A 21,493-nucleotide genomic window follows, 5' to 3' on the forward strand; every position below is an offset into this window, starting at 1 on the left:
TTATTTACCATCTAAAGCGTACAGTCAAGAACACAGTGTAATAGTGTAGTATTAATGATTGAACACTTGTGTAGACCTTTGAGTTTATTAATGTAAACACGACTAGTTTCGAGGACTACTGATATCTTCATCAACAGGTGAAAATACAAACAGCTTGTATTTACATCAATGAATTTAAAAGTGGTCTTTTACAACTGTTTTTACTTTTGAATCATTACATTATTCCACAAATTTAATGCCAAATTAGAAAATAATATTGGTATAAATGTATTAAATGAAATTAAAATACACGAATTGAACTTATTCAGGTATGATTTATTTTGTGATCATATTCTCTCATTCATCTACGCCTAAACTATCAAGTGTCTCTAATAACAGATAACATTTGATTAATTTAATATAATTATTTATTAGTGTAGCGCTATCGGCTGTAGTTGATGTGACCGCCCATTAGGTTCGTGCCCCCAAATTTGTTCCCAGGCGAGAGTGTGCTGTTTGCCTTTTTCTATTTCAGCATTGCGTCGTTCCTACTGAAAAAAGACAGAATTAAATACTAATAAGTAAATAAAAAATATAAATATTTATGACACTTCACAAGGTAAAATTTAACTGGTAAATTTTCTTATTTTTTTTTCCTTAGAGTTCGTGAAGTGTAGGGCCACATTAGCAATTGAAATATTATATTATATTATAAATGCTAGATTGTCAGAAATACGTTATAATTTTACATTCTGAGATTGAAAAATAAGCCATTTTCCTTCGACAATTTCATATTGTTTCTTCTTTGTACTCATTGCGTCGTTCCTACTGAAAAAAGACAGAATTAAATACTAATAAGTAAATAAAAAATATAAATATTTATGACACTTCACAAGGTAAAATTTAACTGGTAAATTTTCTTATTTTTTTTTCCTTAGAGTTCGTGAAGTGTAGGGCCACATTAGCAATTGAAATATTATATTATATTATAAATGCTAGATTGTCCGAAATATGTTATAATTTTACATTCTGAGATTGAAAAATAAGCCATTTTCCTTCGACAATTTCATATTGTTTCTTCTTTGTACTTATTTTATGAAATTGAAAAACGACTCAAATATAAAAATAAACACACTTATAAGACACTTTTATGTTTAATAATGTAAACACGACAATGTTTAAGAACAATGCTTTAAGAACTTCAAATATTATTGAAATTAGTCATGTATACATTAATAAACTGAAAAGTGTTTTTATGTCTAAATCATTGTGCTTTTAAACAAAGTTCATACTCGTACCAAATCAGTAAATAATTTATTTACTTTTTTTTGTGATTTAGAATTTTAAGAACGTAGAATTTGAATTTAAAATTCTGATATTTTTTAAAAGTAATGAAGAATGCAACTCTGAAAATTCTTCCGAATAATTACAGTGGAACCTCTCATAACGAGCGTAATTCGTTCCAGAATCTTACTCTTTGAACGATTTTTTTTTGTTTTGACTGGCGCAGAAGTCCCGGCTCATAAGTTGATGTCGTGAAAAGGGACTTGACCTTTCTCTGTAACTCGTTACCTATGCAAAATGTCGCTCGTTAAGGGAGCAACTTTTCCACATTTTTTTGTCCGTTATGTGAATTACTCTAATGGCAGTTGCTCGCTATGGGAGGTTCCACTGTATTTTATAATGTTATATTGTGTTTTTATTTTTTTATTTTTTTATATGAGGTCAAGGGATCTTGCACCCCTTATGTCACAGCCAGCATATTAGGTATATTGTGACCTCCCTCAGTATCATAGCTCACTTTCAAGACCTACATGAGTCATGTAGCTCACGACCTGTCTTGGTGGTAAGAGCTTCACCTTCTCGGAGTCCAGTAGTAGTCCTCCAAGGATGTGACTTCGTTTGCGAGCGAGTGCGTTACAATTATAGGGAATGTGGATTGGTGTTTCATTATCCTCCATACTGGGGAGTCATGTAGTCCAATTTTTGTCATATGTTTCCTCAGTCTGCAGTATCCTGTCAAGGTCCTGGTTAGGATCTTTATATTGTATTAACTAAAGCAATATTATGTAGGAACAGGGATGACTTTACCACTCTTTGACGCTGTTGCATCTTGACTTGCTCGGTGAGAGCACGTAAATATTCCGAATCTCTAGTTCTCCTCCTGAAATTAAACAAAAAAATGCCGGCTTTACCAACCAACAATACCACAAACATGTGTAAGTATCGAACGGTTTTAAATAAATAATTTCAACAACCGTAAGGATGTTTGATGAAAATGTTAAATACATCGAACCACGTGTTAAAATATTATTTTAAGCAAAATCTTAATAAAAACGAAAAAAATTAAAAGATGTTATTAATTATTGCAATAAAATTTTAATCAAATAATTAATACACTTTTTACAACAACAAAAAAACATGTATCATGGTCGTTTATATGGTGATTTGAGATCGTAGATTTGTAGTACTACTTAATGAGTGTAGGTACTAATAAAATGAATAAAATATTTATTGAAATTACCGGTAATATGATTTGAATTTAACGGTAATACTTCAATTATAATTAATAGTTAACCGGTTTTGCATATTTTTGTGAGTAGATTGGGTTTCGTTAACTAGTTTCGTTAACAAATTTGAATCATTAAACCATACTGAACTCATATATTAGCAGTGTACTTCTTACACAAGCTAGCACGAGACAGATATGCAACATGTATGTGTATGTGTACAGTTATAATCACGATAAAATTAACTAACACATAGATGTGCGATGGTGTTATATGCACCACTTAAATGTGGATAGGAGCCAGAATAATAATAACAATAATATATTTATCTAACACGTGAAAATAAATTATCTATGCGTATTTTTCTTAAAAGAGGACTTAATAAATATCAAACGTTTTGATCAATATCACTAGTCCGTCTTTGGTCGGTTGGAAGATATTGCTTTTTAGCAATAAGCCCGCCAATGTACTTTTTATTTTCTGTACATGAAGTTTAAATAAATAAATAAATAATTAAATATTTATTTTTTTATTTCAAAACATATTACATATATAAATCACATATACATGTAATATTCCCGATGAGTAATTTATATTTCTCATTTTGGGACATGGGATTAAGGTTAACAAGACTGTAACACAAATAATAAATAGGCACAAGAAGCATATTTAAAAGAAATAAATGAGAAAACACAAGGTAAGAAGCATATTTAAAATAAACAAACGAGAGAATATAAAAAAAAACATTAGGTAAAAACAAAATAAGAAAATATGACTAATCACTACATATATAAGAGTATATCTTTCCATAAAGTACCTTCTCAGATTATTTATTTTGGATCCCTGAATGGGTTTTATTTTATATATGTCAGGCAGCTGGTTAATTTGGGTATTGGCAATATAATTTAAGGACCTTACTCCAAATTTAGTAGTGTTTATCGGTTCTACATGTATTTTGTTATGTCCTCGTGTATTATGATTATGAATTTCTTTGTTAAAAATCGGTATGGTGTTTCTGTGAGTCGTTTTAAACATTATTTGAAGCATTGTATTTGTAATCTCATAAGTTGGTAGACTGTCAAAAGGTATAATGTTAGTGCTCAAATAAATGTCTTTTACATGAGTGTAAATATACAAAAATCTTTATGTAAATATACCTGGGTTGTGTGGACGAAGGGGGCAGCCGACCGCGCCCTCGCAATAACGGAACCAGTTCCACTCCCCCGGTCATTTCCATCAGCTGTTTAGTAGGAGTTCCACCAGCTCGGCCACCTCGCGGAGACGCCACATAGCTCCTCGGCAGAACCTCGCAACTAGCTCTCCTCCTCTTCTTTCCGCTATCTTCCCTTAACAAACACCTATCCGAACACTTAAACTTGCACGTGCATTCGCCTGAAGGATGCTGGTTGTTCTGGATCACCTGGTTGAGTTTACGATTCTCGTTTCCCAGAGTAGTTCCGCCCCGTTGAGCCGCACCATTTGCATTTTTAAATTTATCCACGCCATTTTTGTAAAATAAATTCTCAATCTTTGGTAAATTGTCGTCTATGAAATACTTTGTCTTTGATACGTTTGCATTTGGTACTTTTCTAGAATATATATTTTCTTTGTCTATGTTTGAATACCTTCTCGTATTTTGGAATAGAGTGTCCGAGGGATCTCTTATGTCTTTCACTGGATGGCGATGCTGCAGGTGGTCAGGTATTTTTTTGTTTAGCGGTGGGAATTCTGATGACTTTCCGCCAGTCCATCCCTGGAAAAAATATTTTTATTTTACTCAATAAATACCACTTTTTATATGAATATATTGTGACACGCGTTTCAACACATATAGAATCATTGTCTAACAATTTATACGGTGTTTGATAATGATGCTGAACGCATAGTAACGCCTATCACAAAAGATTTTAACAATAGCAGTATTTAGTTTGTAAAGTATAAATTAAAATGGATATACATATATTACTTCTTCAAACCCTTAGGCACACCCAATGGTGCATAGGGCACTACATCGCATATCAACGCAGTGTTATCTTGATCGTAAACACATGAAGAAAAGGTGATCAGCCCTCCGCTTTGGTACCAGTCCAGGGTAATATTGAATTTATATAAGTGTGAACAAAATCACTTATATTTATTTGACCCACCCCTGGGAATCGAACCTGGGACCTCCAAAACGGTAGCCGAGCGTGCTGACCATTACACTACGGAGGCGAACAAGGCGGAAAGAAAATGTTTTCAATAATAAACTACGAGCTTCATCAATTACGATAATTTATTACAGATTATGAATTTGATAGGAGTTACTAGTAGTGATAAATTTACTAGGATTGAGTATGAAAAAATATTCCAAACTTTACTGGTTGTAACACGTAATAAATTCAAAAGATAGGCTCTTCTCTGAGTAGCACCTTCCACCTTCCACCGTTTTCTATTTTCTGTCAAACGTCATTTTTTGTACACAAAAATCTCAAATATGCTAACATTTTCGATATAATTATTTTAATGTTTTGATCTGATTTTTGACACAATATTGTCAGTAAATTGCCTTTTTATCTTCAAAAAATATTCATACACACATACCATGGAATGGAAAAAGTTCTTTCCTATATCCCTGGGAGGTCTCCAGGGATTTCCTCCTGGACCTACTTCTCCCCAAGGTCCATGAAACAGTAACTGAAATAATATTAAACAACAATCAACATAATATAACAACAACAAATTTGGTAAATACTTAGATGAAACAAATTATAAAAAAAAAACTAAATAATAGTAGTAAATTGAAAAACCCGAAATGACTCTACATTCTAACAAGTAAATAATAATTCACCAATTCAAGAATACAGTATTTATTTCATTCAGTTTAATTCAAACAGCCAGACTTATTAAAAATAAATAATTTTCAATTTATTTTGCAACTGTCGGGAACGAACCCGCAATGCCAGTTCCGTAGTCGAACGCCTATCCAACTATGCCTAATAAATATTATATAAGTTTGCGGAGAATAAATAATGCAAGGACTTAATATGATACGTTACTATTTCAAAAAAATTCATGTATATTTCAAAATATTATTAAACATACCATTTTTCGATCAATTTCAGAATTTTTCTTCGCTTCTTCTTCTTGTACCAGTCTTTTATAATTGATTATTTCATCTAAAATAAAATTCATGGGCTTTAGCACTTTTTTTCACCCTTTAATATTCACGCTTTAATATTGTCTCTTAAAATTATATTACGACCTTAATTATTTTAATCAATGTTGCTTCACGAAAAGAAACGAATACTTTGAAAGATTTTTTCTACTTATTTTTCTTTATATTGCATTGTGTTACATTAATGATTGAAATGATTAACGATGAATAATTAAAATAAGGTGGTTCGACCCATTTTCTTCAGAAAATAAAGCAAACTTAATGTTTAAAACATTAATTTATTGTGACCCGGACGGAAATAAATTTGTAGTTTACGTCTAGGTATTGCATTATAACAACTAGGTACTACGGGCGAAAATAATTTACCGAGGCATTTCTTGTATTGAATTTGGTCTTGTATGGGAGTCCTCCAGCGTAAGAGGTTCTCAACCGTGGCGCGCGCTCCCGGATGGTAACACAACTGTGGGTCGCGACTTCTGATACGGCCCCCGCTCCTTCCCCTCACTCTGCGTCTTTCTATAGTGCTTCTCTCTGGAAATTGATACCTCTGAAACTGAAGAAGACATATTTCGTTAGCTAGAAGTGAAAAAAATCATTTTAATTAGTTCAATCCAGCTTATGACGGTTGTAAGCCCCGTAAATACCCAGACTTCCATATTCTTCTTCATCTATGTTGAGATGTCAAAGAAATAATGTGAAGTTAAAATGTACTTCTATATTCCTATTGGGTGGTATAAAATTTATAACTATTGAATTTTTTATCAGACTTTGTGATATTTGTATTGTAGTATAAGTAGGTACTTATAAACAATTTTACAATACATACAACTGAAATAATGATCCTCTTCGAGTACTGCGCGAGTCAAGGTTGACTAATACGTATATAGTGAAGAATTAGGTGAATTCATAGATTTTTGATAGTTCGGTTCATTTGGTATTTTGACAAATTTGGTAAAACATTGATGATACACTTGGCAGAAGAGTTAAGGGTGGAGTGTTTCGCTATATGTTTTGTCACAATCCATTTCACTATATTATGTATTAATCATATCATGTTGGCACCCCCCACAAGAGATCATCCTCTTTTAAGGATTGCAACAAAGAGACCATGGATATAGTAAACATGGCTAACCTGGCGGTATTACAAAACACCTTGAGGCTCTATGATGAATTGTAAACAAAATGACTGAGACAGATTGATTTCCGCCACTTCGGTTTGAGACCAAAAGCCGACAGTAAACGGATCGCTGCAAAGTGCATGGCTGAGGGAAAACACTATAGATACATAATATCAAAAGGTAGAGACAAAGCATGTCCTGGGCCACATGCATTCGTCAAAGCATTCTCCCGTGTGTAGGAGCAACTCAAAGTTAACCACTAAAGAGTTACAAAATGAAACAAATCTATGCTTTAATCCATTCAAAAACGTTTGACAGTTGGCTTTTATTGAATTCTTATTTGAATACCTTTTTTCGATTTCTGAGAAAAGAATTAACTAACTAAATAATCATTACGTCACGTCCTCGTGTGTGGTTTGTAGTATGTGTCAAGTAAGAATTGTATATTCATACACAATATGTTATTGTAACAATCAAATAAAACACCCGTAAAATTTCGTATTGATTCTTGTTAAAATTCATATTCTAAAGATGCGATGTTAAACTATTTTCGTGACCACAAAACATAAAATGTTTCAATGTCTCATTTATCAAATATTATATTAGAGCAATCGAATCTTACTGCTTTTTTATGTTATTTATTATATTTCACTATCGCCATACTTTAATGTTTAGAGAGTTATCATTTTATCGTTATTTGTTCGTTTTAATTAATATTTGATGAGCCATTAGCGAAAGTAAATAATTGTTTGTTTAAACAATCGCGCATCTCGGAAAATATTTCAATGAGAAAAATTATTTGATCGTTAGCAAAATTAGTGATCCATTCATCACTATTGCGATTTATTCAAAAATGATACCGATCAATATTCAATTAAAGATTGATTTTAACCAATCAAATCTTTTGCCCTTTAAGATTTCGTTTAGAACAACTTTTTCATTCAACATCGTTTGTACTTTAAGCATGAATAACCATTGTATCGTGACCAAAACTATTCATGTTCATTTTATTTTATTTTCTTTGGGAATTTAACAGAACATTTACATCAAGTTATATACATATAAGAGTATTATAAAACAAATACTCGTATTGCAAAATTCCACATTTGTAAAAATATCCGAAAGAGGGACGGGAGGGAGGAAAAGTGGAAAGATGAAAGATCAAAGCTCAAATCAAAGACAAATTGTACGAAACGAGTGACATCACGATATCAATGTCGACTTACAATGATATCGACTGACATTGTTGAGTTGAACATATCGAAATCCCCATATTTATGGTTAACGATTTTTGATGAACGATAAATATAGGAATTTAGTTTAGAGCTTGTTCTACTCATGTGAAGCGTTAACGTGTTAATCGCCGTGGTTATTCGACTGGGAACTCTAAAATATTCGCGTTTCAGCAATTTATAAAATTTTATCACATCTGTTGATTTACTAAGATCATCAAGAGATTTAATTTTAAAGAAAGTCGCAGAATCTTCACTATCTGAGTGTCGTCTAAAACATCTTAAATTAAGGTACTACGAGTATATTGGAAGAGTAGTGTTGTGAGTTGTTTTCTGGTCTAACCTTGTTTTCAGGGAAGATTCCGTCCAGCATGAGGTTATGTCTTCTGAGCCCTGTAGGATTTGGAGCTCCACATCCTGGCCTTCCCCAAGGATTGTAAGTCCTCAGTAAATCTAAGGCCTATAATAAATTATATTTGTACGTCTTTTTTAATTTTAAACGTTAATTTTTTTTTTTTTATGTTTATGGTGTACCGACAACATTAAACATTTAAAAGCAACATTAACCCTTCATTGCATGACTTTTATTTTGAATAAAAAAATAATTTCTAAACATTAGAGGAAAAATAAATGAAAGAATGAAAAACTTTTAACAAGGAAAAATCAAGAAATACTTAGGTATCAAATTTGCAACAACATGCAATGGTTGTCCTTATGAGATATTGATAAATGTTACACGATACAGCGAATGGTTGACATTTTTATCATCAATGATATTATTATTAAAACTACCAAATAATTTAAGTATGTTCAACCATATTTTTATAGGAAAAATCCACGAAACCCGTCTTTATAAAACTTTTCTAAATGTAGAATAATAAAGACTGAAAAGGTTAAAAAACACGTAAAACCCTCTGAACAATTTATAACAAATCTTTCTTGAATTCATTTCGCAATTGGTGGGAATCGAACCCGCGAATCTAGTTAAGCAGTAAATTTCTAACCAGCTACGCCACAGCCACTTTAATTTAAAAGTGTACTAAAATTTTGTTTAAACCTTATTATTCCTGGAATAAAAAATATTGATTTTCTATTACCCTACGCAGAAACAAAAATGCTAAAAGAGAAGTCAGTAAATTCAGTACAAATCCTATCAAACATATTAATTTTGATTTAATTGGCAGACAAATGCATTCATGTTTTACACACATGTTGTACTTTTTGAAATTTTAATACTCTATATACATACTTGTATGTCGAACGAACATTGTATTTTTCTCACTTCATGTGAAAAAGCTCAACGTTAAAAAAAGCAATGATAACTATTACTTAAATGATCTTTTATTGAACTTACCTGTCGCTGATCATGATACCGTTTAGTATTATAAGTAAGCATTTCATACAAATATTATTTTATTTTTTTCGATTATAAAAATCCCTTTTCTTCCTTTTTAAAAAGTGCTATTTTTACATTATAGTTTTGTTTTCATTTATTTTTAAACGTGAATAAGTTCAGTTTTATTTTGATGCATAAATGTGTATTATTTTATTTATACGTTTATTGTACAACCGCGTTCAAAAAAAGTTTTAAAATCATAGCCAATATTGAACTTAAATAAAACTGTGAATCACGTGTCCTGTCGGGAAATTCAACTAATACTGAATATGGAAACTCAAAAAGGCTCTACAGTTTGGAGCAGTGGTTGAAATGGTTCGCAGAACTGAATTCGCGCAGAACATATACTTATATAAGTTGTATTTTTAATGGTACTTTTGACCGTCTGTAGAATAACTACACTATGAATCAAATCACATTCGAATTTTCTCTTACCCTTATCTAAACCTAATGGTACATTTTATAGAAGCAGTGTTATCTTGATCGTTAAATACATGACACAAGGGGATTAGCCCTGTGCTTCAGGTACCAGTCCAGCGAGATTTAAAATAATTTCTTTAATTTTGTGGTAATTTTTTTTTTTTTATTATTTAAGTTTAACTTAGTAAATTCCACTATTTCTTAAAATCTATTATGACACCTGCTTGTACATTCTGCGTCATTCAGATTAAAAATAAATATTACAGTGAAAAAAAAATAACAAAATTTTATTTTGAACATTTATATATTAAGACATTTAAAGTTAACATTTTTTTAGTGATTTTTCACACTGGTATTTAATATCACTTTAGATTGGTAATTGAAGCGCAGAGTTGATCACCCTTCCTTCTCGTAATAAACGATAAAGATAACACTGATTCTATACGATGCAGTGCCCTATGCACCACTGGGTACAGATAAAGGTTAAGAAATATGTTTCAATAAAATACCTTTCATTTATTTTTATAAAGTGTACATTTTCAAATGATTTTTTTTTCTCAGTATTTTCTAAAACCTTCATTTGTTGATCAACCACTGTCGCCATAACAAACGACTCGATTTTTCCATGTATTTACGATACCTTTATAAATCATAATAAGATAGGCCCTAGACTGAGGTCAAGAATATTACACGCCGTCGTTTCGTATTCGGCATAATAGATTATTGGGTCTGTTCTACAATAGTGATTAATAGTTATTTTTTAACATAACAAAAAAAAAAAAGAAAACTTATCCCTGTTATGTCAGGCGTCTTTGATCTGCCACTGTGCCGTCAATTTTCGCAATTTTAAGTATGAGGATCACGTATCCGCCTCCACCGTGTAGTAGTTACCGCGTTTGGCTACCATTCTGGATGTCTTGTGTTCAATATCCAAGAAGTTTAAAATAAATTTTATCGCTGTTTCACTCTAATATTCATATATATAGTTAATATTACCCAAAACTGTTACTCAAAGCATAAAACTGATCACTTTTATTTCCCAGGGAGGTTAAAATAAATTTTCGTTTTAGTGTTTCTTTACTCCAATATTCATTTAGTATTAATATTAAATATTTGACATACCTGATCATTTCAAGTTTCTTGGTCTTCCTCTACCCTTTTTTTCAACTACAGTCGCCAAAAAAATTGTTTTACCGTTCTTTCCTTACTCATTCGTTCCATATGTCCAAACAATCCCAACATACATTCTTAATTCTAACGATAATGGTATAGAAATAAAGAAAGAAGAAAAAATATGATTTTGTATTCAGAAGCCTGAGGTACAGGACGTAAGGATTCCATATATCGCTCACTCCTTTCAAGAACGTCATAAATAAAAAAAACTTGATTTTTCAGGAGATCGTTTTTAAAGTTTAAAAATATAACACAATGTATTAAAAATAAATATCAAGCCACTTATTGAACTTTTTACTGTGCAGCAGATTTTTTTAGGTAATACCTAAAGTTTTTTTCTCCATTTGAAAGGTATTTAGTATATTTAAAAAAATAATTAAACAATAACTTTCTTCAAAACGCAAAACAACATTTTCTGCCCTGTAGCAGGTTAGTATTAAGTTAAAAATATGCCCCTTTTGCTGGGATATAGTACATTTTTTGGGCATTCCGAAAACATGCACTGAAAATTGAAAATTGATGATTTTTTATTTATGACGTTCTTAAAAGGAGTGAGCGACATGTCTTTTTAATGCTATTATCGTAGCAAGGTCAAAATTTTACCCGGAATACAGAAAACAGTAATATAAGTATCGATTACCTTAACCGCTACGCGGTTGATGTTACCTAATTCTTTCACTGTCATCGTAAACTTCATAGAAACTTATACATTTTCAATCAATCAAAGTATGTACTTTTGTTTTTAAAAGCACCCTTAAATATATCGTGCGGAAAGCGAATCATGTGAACTTTCTTTTTCGAGACTGGTAATAAATTAAATCGTAAAATATTAGTATAAAATGGATGGAAATTAAATTTTTATGTAAAAATTAAGACGATGCCAAAAATAAAAAAGATGCAATTTAGTTTTGTTAGTATTAGTTCAAACATATCATAACAGTATTATGTCTTCTTCTTCAACCCTTATCCGTACCCGATGGTGCATAGGGCACTGCATCATATAAACGCAGTGTTTTCTTGATCGTTCACACTTGAAGGGGAGGTGATCAGCCTTCCGCTTCAGGCTCCAGTCCAGGGTAATATTGAATAAACATTAGAGTGAAAACATCGCTTATATTTATTTGACCCCCCCCCCCTGGGAACCGAACACGGGACCTCCAGTACGGTAGCCGAGCGTGCTGACCATTACACTACAGAGGCGGACGAATATTATGTAGAGAAATATTTATATACAATAATCGAATATTTAAATTAAAATTGAGATGTACGTTTATGCAAAATTTGAAATCTGCTTAAGATATTCACCAATTGCGTTGAAATTTTGACATAAAGTTGCATTCAAATACGCGCGTGTTTTAATCCGATAAAGTGTTTTTATCTGTGACAGTTTTTTGTTGTTGTTTTTGAAACATTTACTTTTAAAGTTTTTTTCACCGCAAACGCAAAAGCTGTTTGTCGATTGTAAAGGCAATACATACAATACTAAACATTGCTCATGGTGGACAACGTGCTTCTTGACAGCTGCTGTCACTTAGCATTTTTATTTTTTTAGATTCCACTGTTGTTTCATAGATATTTAATATTTTTATTGGATCATATTGTGAAATGAAACTTATTATAACTGTGAGCTGCCTATTTTAATTTCCTTTCCATTTAACCTCACTGTGCCACAGTGACGCGTGGCTCAGGCATGATTGGATGCGGATAAGAGACAAATAGTTACAAATACCTACAAGTATTTCTATATGTTTGTGTGTGTGTGCATGTACACAACAATTTACAGCAGTGTTATAAAGTGTTTTTTTACCACTTATATAGGAAATGTTTTGATATAAAATGTGAGGAGAAATATGTAAATAAATTTTACGATCGTTCACACTGTTATTTTAAATTTCATAACAGTGTGAATAATCGTAAAATTGTATATAAACAAATGATTGTTATCTTAGCGTGGAAGATAATTAATTACTTATTCAATTAACATCGTCTTCGAAATATTTTAGTACTAAAGAATTTAGATTGGAATTTAGAAGTTTTTTTAGAAATTTTATATATTTATATTCGGTGTAATATTGTTCCAATTTAAGCAATTCTATCATACATTTAAATTAAAAATACGAATAAACCTATTATCTTAAAAAATGTGAAGAAGGTAGTTTTTTTAAATTTCTTTATTATTTATTTATCATAATCTATTCTGAGATTCTATTATGAGATCATTAAAATTAAAATTTAAAAATAAAATTGTGTGTTTTTTTTAATATTTCCCAGATAATTTTTAATAAATACCTTAACAATATGAACTACCTTAAATACCTTAAAAATATGAACTAAAATTTTAACTTTGTACATAAATTTTTAGAGATAAAATCAATTCAAACCCTTAAAGTGGAAGAAATAAAATTAAAGTAGTAATAATAAAAGTAATCTTGGATGATTTAAATAGAGCCATTTTCATAAAAAAAAAAACTACCTCAGGGTCGCTTATACAGGTATGGATTATGATATGAATATGATAATGAGAATATTTTTTTAAATATCCATGAAAAACGTCGTCAATCGGCTCGAGTCTAAAGGGGGAAAGTGGAGTACTTACGCTTGAGATCCCAACAATACAACATAATATTATAAAAATACACTAATATTTATATTGGTTTTCTGGAGGGCAAACCCAAGACCACACGCGTTGTAAACAATCGGGCAAATAACCATTACACTATGAAGGCGTTTAGACTTATAAGTTCACTATCTTTAAAATTAAAACCCAGTTGATTATGTCTTTCTTATCTATAATCTATTAAGTATTCAAACCAATTAACATACATAGGTGAAGTCTACATATATCAAGTTGTTCAGAGTAACAAAACATAAAGGAAATTGGAAACTAACCTCTACTATCGAGTTTTACGAATAAAATGTTGTGGTGGTTTTGGCCGTTCTAGTATCGTATAATTTACACGCAAAATTTGCTGTCATCAGGAAAATATCAAAGGACAACCTTGAAAACAGGAAGCTTCCACCCATTATACATCTTGTCATGTCATGCTATTTTAATGGAAAATACGCAATCTAGTTATTTATATGATTTCTTTGCGAACAACTTTTCTGGGTAAATTATGATCAATAACTGTCACTTTTTAGCAGGAATTAATAACGATATGTTTCTTGATATGAAATTTTCCACCATAAATAAAAGAAGTGTTTTTTGTTTTTGTTTTCAGTTTTAAATTCTGTTTAAACGTCACACCACTATTCTGAAGATATCTTTTCCTAAACAGCATCCAATGATAAAATTTAAAAAAAGATTATGCTCAAAATAACAGAAAAATCGTAGTTAAGATAAGTTTGTGAATCCATGTACGGATCTAATGGTGCATAAAGCACTTCATTGTATCGTTGCAGCGTTGAAACAGGCGAGTGAAATCATTTTTAATTTTTTTTAATATAATAATTTAAATATTTGAAACTTAAATGAGTAAAGTTGGTTTTTGGTTTCGTGGTTTGTGTTTCATGTCCGAAATTGGGATAAATTGGGATTAAAATTGGGGAAATATTTGTATATAAGAAGTGAAAATATTGTTTATAAAATGTATTTTGAAAACGTTCACAAATATCAATCCATGACATCCATCATCATTTTTTTTTTTAATAACATTAAAACAAAATTTAATTTGATTGAATAAAAATAAAATAATTTTTACTTGTCAAATTGTAAACACAAACTTTCAAAAATTACTCATTTGCTTGTAATACCAGATCTACATAAGGGTGTAACATTTTTTTTAGATCTTAAAAGCTTCCTTTTTTAACAATTGATTACAATAAAAATTATAACAAATAGTCAACGATGTAGTGTACATCACTGTAAATTTGCGTCTGTACTTTTATGTCTAACGATTTAATTTTTTTTATCAGGTTGTCGTTCAGAACTGTAAAGAAATTAATGATGACGAAGGGAGAATATCTGTAAATTAACGAAGTTTGAACGACAACTTCCATATGTTATCTAGGCCCTGGTAAGGTTTTTTGAGAAAATGCAGTATTTTTTTCTCATTAAGCGTTTTTAATTTTTATTTTCATAAGATTTCATTGAGAATATTTCAGCGAATTTTAAATTTGAATAATATACAGGTAATTGATAGATTTTTTTTTACACATAATTCACATATCTGTCTACCTAAACACACCATGTAATTGACAGTTGAAGATGATTTAAAAAATAAGATTTTATTGTAGCTTGTGATGTAAAAAACTCTTTTACTATGAAGCGTGTCACCCCATAACATACATCTAAATTTCGTTTTTCTTCCCCCTAAAAATGTTGAATCGTTATATTCATAAAACAAATAATTTTGAGCGGAATGCTGAAATACTTGGTTAGTTTAATTCTAACAACTCTGAGTCAACAATATTTTTTTAAACTGACATTAGTGGGTGACGTTTCGTATTTTTGCATACCTCCTTACCATACAAGCCAAAGTTTCCGAAACTATGTGTCGTAAGTAAAAAAATTCAAAACTCACCAAAGTTTTTTACGTTTTTTTAAATTTTTTTAAGTATTTGAACTGGATTTATACATTCGTTAAAATTAAAATTAAAATTTTGAAAAACGTAGGTACGTAACTTTCACTTCCTATCCGCACCCAATGATGCATAGGGAGCTGCATCGTAAAGACGTAGTATTATCTTGATCGTTAATTGCATGAAGACAAGGTGATCAGTGGTGCGTTTCTTCGACTAGTCCAGAAGGATATTAAATATATATAATGTTAAATAAATTTCAAATAACGATATAACAAACAAAACAGATTATATAAATTTTGTGAATAACACCGATTTTTTTAAATATTTATTTACCTTTAGTTCCATCAATTGATTCGGAAGTCACTTTGTGGTAAATCTATCAATATTAAATTATGTTTTACTTGATAAATAACTAAATAAATAAATAAATACAAATAAATAAATGTAGAAAATAGCTCCTTCAACCTTCAAACTTCAACGTCCATCCTTCAAGAACCCAACTCTAAAATTTAGAATTAGCTTCACATGCGGTATTTGAAAATGGTGTGGAATGCATCGAACACGTGTCACAATACATTTTAAGAAATGGTGGTATTTACAAAGTTAAACTTAAGTTAAAAATATATTTATACTTATTTTTTTTTTTACAAAAATGTTAATAATATTAGTAAATAACCATTCACCGAGATTTTTATGTCTAACGGTTTCGAGACGTAACCGTCTCTTCGTCAGGACAATCACTACCACAGCATGCAAACAATACCACCGTCGTAAAGTGATTGTCCTGACGATGAGACGGGTACGTCTCGAAACCGGTAGAAATAAAAATCTTGGTGAGTGGTTATATACTAATATTTTTAACATTTTTGTAAAAAATAAATAAGTAAAAATGACTAACCACAAAGTAAATGCTATACATATTAATAATATTGAGAATAATATATTTATTTTTAATCGCGATCGAAAGAATGTTGGAAAACATTGATACATGGTTTGTACTGTGGTAAAAGCGAGCACCATCCCGTGACGGGCACCATTGCTTCCATTAAAGCGGCAGACGGTTCTAGGCCACCGTGAAAAATTTCAATCAGATTCATTTTCTATCCATTTTATTAGACATTCGGTTTTAATACGTTTACGAATTTTGCAAAGCAAATTTGTCCATCATCGATCTATAGTTTTATATTCCACTAAACGTTTGCTTTATTGTTGAATAAAATACCCGAACAGCTCATCGTTTTCGTGAAATAAACACATTTTTTAATGTAATCATTTAATCACGAGATTTTCGGCATTAAAAAATCCCGATATCATTTTTTAAATTTTTTTTTTAATAATAAAAGAGAAATATTTGTGTTTTTATTGTGTACAAAAAATCTTCAATTTCATTCTATTTCTGTGAGCCTAGGCGGCTCATTATTAGAAATAGGTATCAAATTGTGATAAAGTGGATTCGAACCGAGAAACTCTGACTCAAGTGTCCGCGACACTAACCACGGACCCACAACCCAACACAAATATCGTAATAAAAATTGGTTCAGACGTTTTCAAAATTTGAATGTATACAGAATATAAATTGAACCTTAACGGGATTCGGTTGCAAATTAGCAGTATCCAAGTAACACAAACTAATATGTTTACTTATTTATTTTTTTATAAAAAATGTTAATAATATTAGTATTTAACCACTCACCGAGATTTTTATGTTTACCGGTATCGAGACGTTTCCCGTCTCTTCGTCAGGACAATCACTATCACTGCATGCAAACAATGCCACCCTTCACCACCATAGTACCATTTACACACTCATTGTAAAGTAAAAATGACTAACCGCAAAGTAAATGCTTTAAATGTTGAATATAATATTTTTACAGTTATGTAACCCCGAGTTCCTTAGGTATTGCTGCTATTCACCTTTTCCTACCTATTTAACATCCTCCATTTCCTTTCTCATTAAACATTTACAACCCGTATCCTACTCTCTTTCACTCGTGTCAACTATATGCTATCAAATACATGTAATCTTCTTCTGCAGCCAAGAATCTGAAATACAGTACTGATCATCTTACCTTTATGTAATTCACGATCAAGTTGGCACTGCATCAATCCGATGTGGTGCTCTGTGCATAGTTAGGGTACGATAAGGGTCATACCAATATTAACAATCAAAATGATAATACAGAAAACATGTACTTATGTATGTATAATTTTAATAAAATTAATAGTTTTTTTTTCATTTTATTTGCTTTTATTTCGGGAGATTTTAAAACATAAATTATTTACCAGTTTATTCAATAACTTGGTAACTGTAAACACTTTTTTGTTGTTATATTAATTATTTGTAGATACAACATAACTTATTAGTCGTGTCGAGTTAAAGGCTGCAATGACTGACATCTATGGATCTTTTCATAAAGTTGTAAGCAACTAAATGAATATTTAGAATTTAGACTTACCTTTTTATAAATTAACTTTTAAGCTAGTATAAAAATTATTATCTTCTATGTAAAACTGTCAATGTATTAAAATTGTTAGTATCCAATAATATATATTTTGCATTAATTCTATTTAAAGTTAATTTATTGTGTAAGTTAAAGAAAGGTAACTGATTGTTGTAAAATATTAAGACAGGAAAGTTAACCAATGATTGCAGGAAAATATTGTAGCTTTTTCTTCTGTAAATACTGATTGCGATTTAAAAAAATAATATTATTAGTTTTTCACTATTTTAACCATTCAGATCCTGATTTTCTCAGAGACAATATGCCATGATATGTTAATACTTTCTGCCAATATTGTGGATTGCATTTCAGTAAACATCATTATTATCCATCACCACAATACAAATATCATTTAATTTTTTAAGTTTTTTCAACTGTTGAGAAATAAAAACTTATAAGATTGTTAGTCTAAAAGTTAAAATAAAATAATGATAAGTTATTGAGAGTACATTAAAGTCCCCACTCATATTGTATATATGTTACATGTGCGGATGCGTACCTTCCATATATACAGAAAAGCAGTGCCTATTCTAACTTACGTGCGTGATATAAAAACGCAACCAGTACCTTCCCTATCTTACTCAGTAGTACCAGCTTACCTTACTACCTACCCTAGTAAGTACTTTCTAGCTTACCTTACTACCTACCACCTACCCTAATTAATTCTCTTTGCACGCCACTGTACATGTGATACTAAAAAGTTTACTGTATACTGAAATAATAATTTTAAAATGTTGGATAAGTTTCCTTGCGTAAAAACAAATTCAGGATATCAAAAAAAAATTCATTGAGGTATATTGTATCATTTTCATCAAAAAAATACTTTTGAAAAATGAAAGGGATCAAAAATTATTTACTATTACTTTCATGAATGACAGTGGACGGTCCCATTAACACACATTTTGTTTATTTTGGGACCGTGTTTTTACTAAATTGTGTAAAAAGGAAGTTCAGTGTCTTTACATAATTCAAAAAGTTTTATTTCCTCCTATGTGAAATTTCCTCGTGTGTAGTTCAGATAGTTTTGCATTCAGTTAATGACTTATTTATCGTTTGTCAAAAAGTATTAGTATAGTTTACTCAATATTTATATTTTTTCATTGTGTTTAATTAATGTTTTTCACATATGAACCTTAGAGGCATGCACACTTCACCTCAATGCTTGGAATAAAGATAAATAAATAAGGTACCTGAGATTGAATAAAACAGATAATTTGTTTGGATAATTTTATTAAAAAGAAATAATATTATTTAAGTCCATCAACAATCATAAAATGTTCACAATTTTTTTTCCAAAAGCCGTCAGATTCATTCAGCTTCAAACGTAACGCTGTAAATATAGATTAACGAGAATTAAAACCCACAACCGATTACAAGAATACAGGTTCTTGGCCTGAACAAAACTCTCGGTTCAATCAATCCCTTTATATATTATATTACATTTCCTAATCTAATAATCATGACAGTTTTTTTACAAGGGAAAAGAAATGGTCCTATATTGAATATATAAAATGAATAATTTACATATAAAGGTTGGACTGGTTTCAAGTCGAGACACCTTAAAGGTGGAATTCCTAAAAAGCAACTAGGCCGTCAAGAAGAGAAATGCAGTCGATTCGCTAAGAAAGCAAGTAAGCAGTATAGCAATGTGGTGTTGGATTGCTGCATTCTTTGGGTAAATTTGCATCGTGCATTTGTCTCATTGAATAAGTTGTGGTAATTCATTCCGCCGCTTTACAGGAATCACACCTTTATATATGCAACAATAAGTTATATCATGTCACATGGAGGTTATTCACTATCAAATACAATATGAAAATACTATTTACATTTGATTCATTACTGATAGCGTATTGGTACATCAGCCCAGAGTTTTGTCCCTCTGGTAAACAATGCCCGTATTGTCTTCATTCATAAAGTGGTTATTTACGCAAATTTATTGATAAAGTATGTTTTAATAACACGCGTTAAGCGTGCTTAGGTACTTGTGTGAATCTACATAAACACTTTTATCATTAAGCCAAATGAAATGATTTTATGTACAGATAATTTAGAATTATTACATAATACCAGTATATAATACTATAATAAAAGAAAATTGTTAATATTTGATTAAAATATGTCTTTGTTCCACGGGCCATTAAGTGGAATGATCGAACTTGTATAAATTGTATAAATTTTTCACTATGACACAAAGGAGCATCGCACTGTATATGGAATTTTTAAGACAAATAATTTTCTTACATATATTACAAAGATTTGTAAACTTGCTTGCGACGGTATATCATTTATGTGTATAATTATATTTTGTGCGGAATTATCCTCAAAAGTAAATACATATAATTAAATTATGTCTTATATTCAAATTATAGTACGGGTATGCATATATTCAAACCATTAAGCTTTATATTGCAATTGGATGGCTGACTATGAATGCAAATAAACTTAAAGTACGGTATATAATTGTGCTATACTATTTAAAATAACAGGTACAAAATCAATGGGTAATATTAGTGCACATTCCATATTATTTACCATACCTTGTTTTATCCAAACTCTTCACATTCCCCTATTCTACCAGCTGTAACTATGCAGATATTTTATGTCCATGTAACGGGTAGGAAATCATTGAAAGCTGAGAAATAGTTCCGGCTAGATACTGATCTCTAAATAAGGACTCTCTAATAATAACATTCCCCGAATCTCACAAAATTACACTTGAAACACACAAAATGAATTGACCAGTGAATACCAAATGATTGCAAAGCATTTTATAAACTGAATTAGAGAGATAATAACCAATCATATCAATAATATGATTGGCTGTTATCGAAAAAAATATATTTTTTGCCAATTACAAAAATATTTTTATTTAATTCTTTGGAAAGAGTTTTTTTTTTAAAGTTAAAATGATTTTTGTTGTTGTTTTTAGTATTAGAATTACTCATTTTTATCTAAACATAGTTGACATTTGTTACTTGTGGTGTGGAATGATGTCTCCATAATGTTTTATGTTAATCATAAGATATTCCCATAGTGTAGGGACATCTAACAATCACTTACTGTAGAATGTAGGAATAAAATAATAAATTTGGTTATGTAAATAAATAGGGACAATGTAAGAAGTATGGTATAAACAATGTTACATCATTCAAAATCAAACAAATCATACGTGTTGAAAATGTACAAAATTGATCACTATCCGATGATACAAATTGTCATGTATCCAAACAGTTCTTTTAATTCCTTTTTACTGTGTTTTATCTATGGTAACTTCCTTAAAGCGAGTAAAATCAATAAGGCGACATTATAACCGAGTTCCAAGAAGCCGAAGATTCAATATCGCAATGTCAGCATGTTTGATCTACAGAGGTTAAAAGCACATAAATATATTGGATTAATATATTTTGGTACTCCCAAATGATGGTTGCTTATTGATGTACAAATTATTTTTATTCATAAAAACAATTGAATCTACAAATA

General features: G+C 30.5%; 1 protein-coding gene across 3 annotated transcripts; it reads right to left on the minus strand.

Annotated features, from left to right (window-relative positions):
* Window positions 1-294: 294 nt before the first annotated feature.
* On the minus strand, window positions 295-14,173 carry LOC148299788 (uncharacterized). Of its 3 annotated transcripts, none has more exons than XM_088275682.1 (8): window positions 13,984-14,173; window positions 8,340-8,456; window positions 6,013-6,199; window positions 5,574-5,647; window positions 5,073-5,165; window positions 3,647-4,242; window positions 2,071-2,143; window positions 295-530 (listed from the first exon to the last, which is right to left on the minus strand). In XM_088275682.1, the coding sequence occupies exons 1-8, from the start codon at window positions 14,014-14,016 to the stop codon at window positions 528-530; spliced, it is 1,176 nt and encodes a 391-aa protein (XP_088131808.1). In that variant the 5' UTR covers window positions 14,017-14,173; the 3' UTR covers window positions 295-527. The 3 variants fall into 3 exon arrangements, with proteins under 3 accessions (XP_088131808.1, XP_088131807.1, XP_088131809.1); XM_088275681.1 differs by having other exon boundaries at window positions 346-527; XM_088275683.1 differs by having other exon boundaries at window positions 346-527; window positions 13,875-14,173.
* Window positions 14,174-21,493: the final 7,320 nt, after the last annotated feature.

The sequence above is a fragment of the Brachycentrus maculatus genome, unplaced genomic scaffold, assembly GCF_059751285.1.
Source record: "Brachycentrus maculatus isolate JH-2025_06_01 unplaced genomic scaffold, ASM5975128v1 h1tg000946l, whole genome shotgun sequence".
NCBI classification, from domain to species: Eukaryota; Metazoa; Arthropoda; class Insecta; order Trichoptera; family Brachycentridae; genus Brachycentrus; species Brachycentrus maculatus.

Bases quoted from the DNA above. Each gene is read 5' to 3' on its own strand.
- LOC148299788 (XM_088275681.1), bottom strand. From the start codon at position 14,016: ATGTATAATGGGTGGAAGCTTCCTGTTTTCAAG. The intron at 2,144-3,646 runs GTATATTTACAT...GTTTAATTTCAG, and splicing joins CCTTCGTCCACACAACCCAG to GAGGAGAACTAGAGATTCGG. The intron at 528-2,070 runs GTAAAGTCATCC...TTTTTTCAGTAG, and splicing joins TGCAACAGCGTCAAAGAGTG to GAACGACGCAATGCTGAAAT.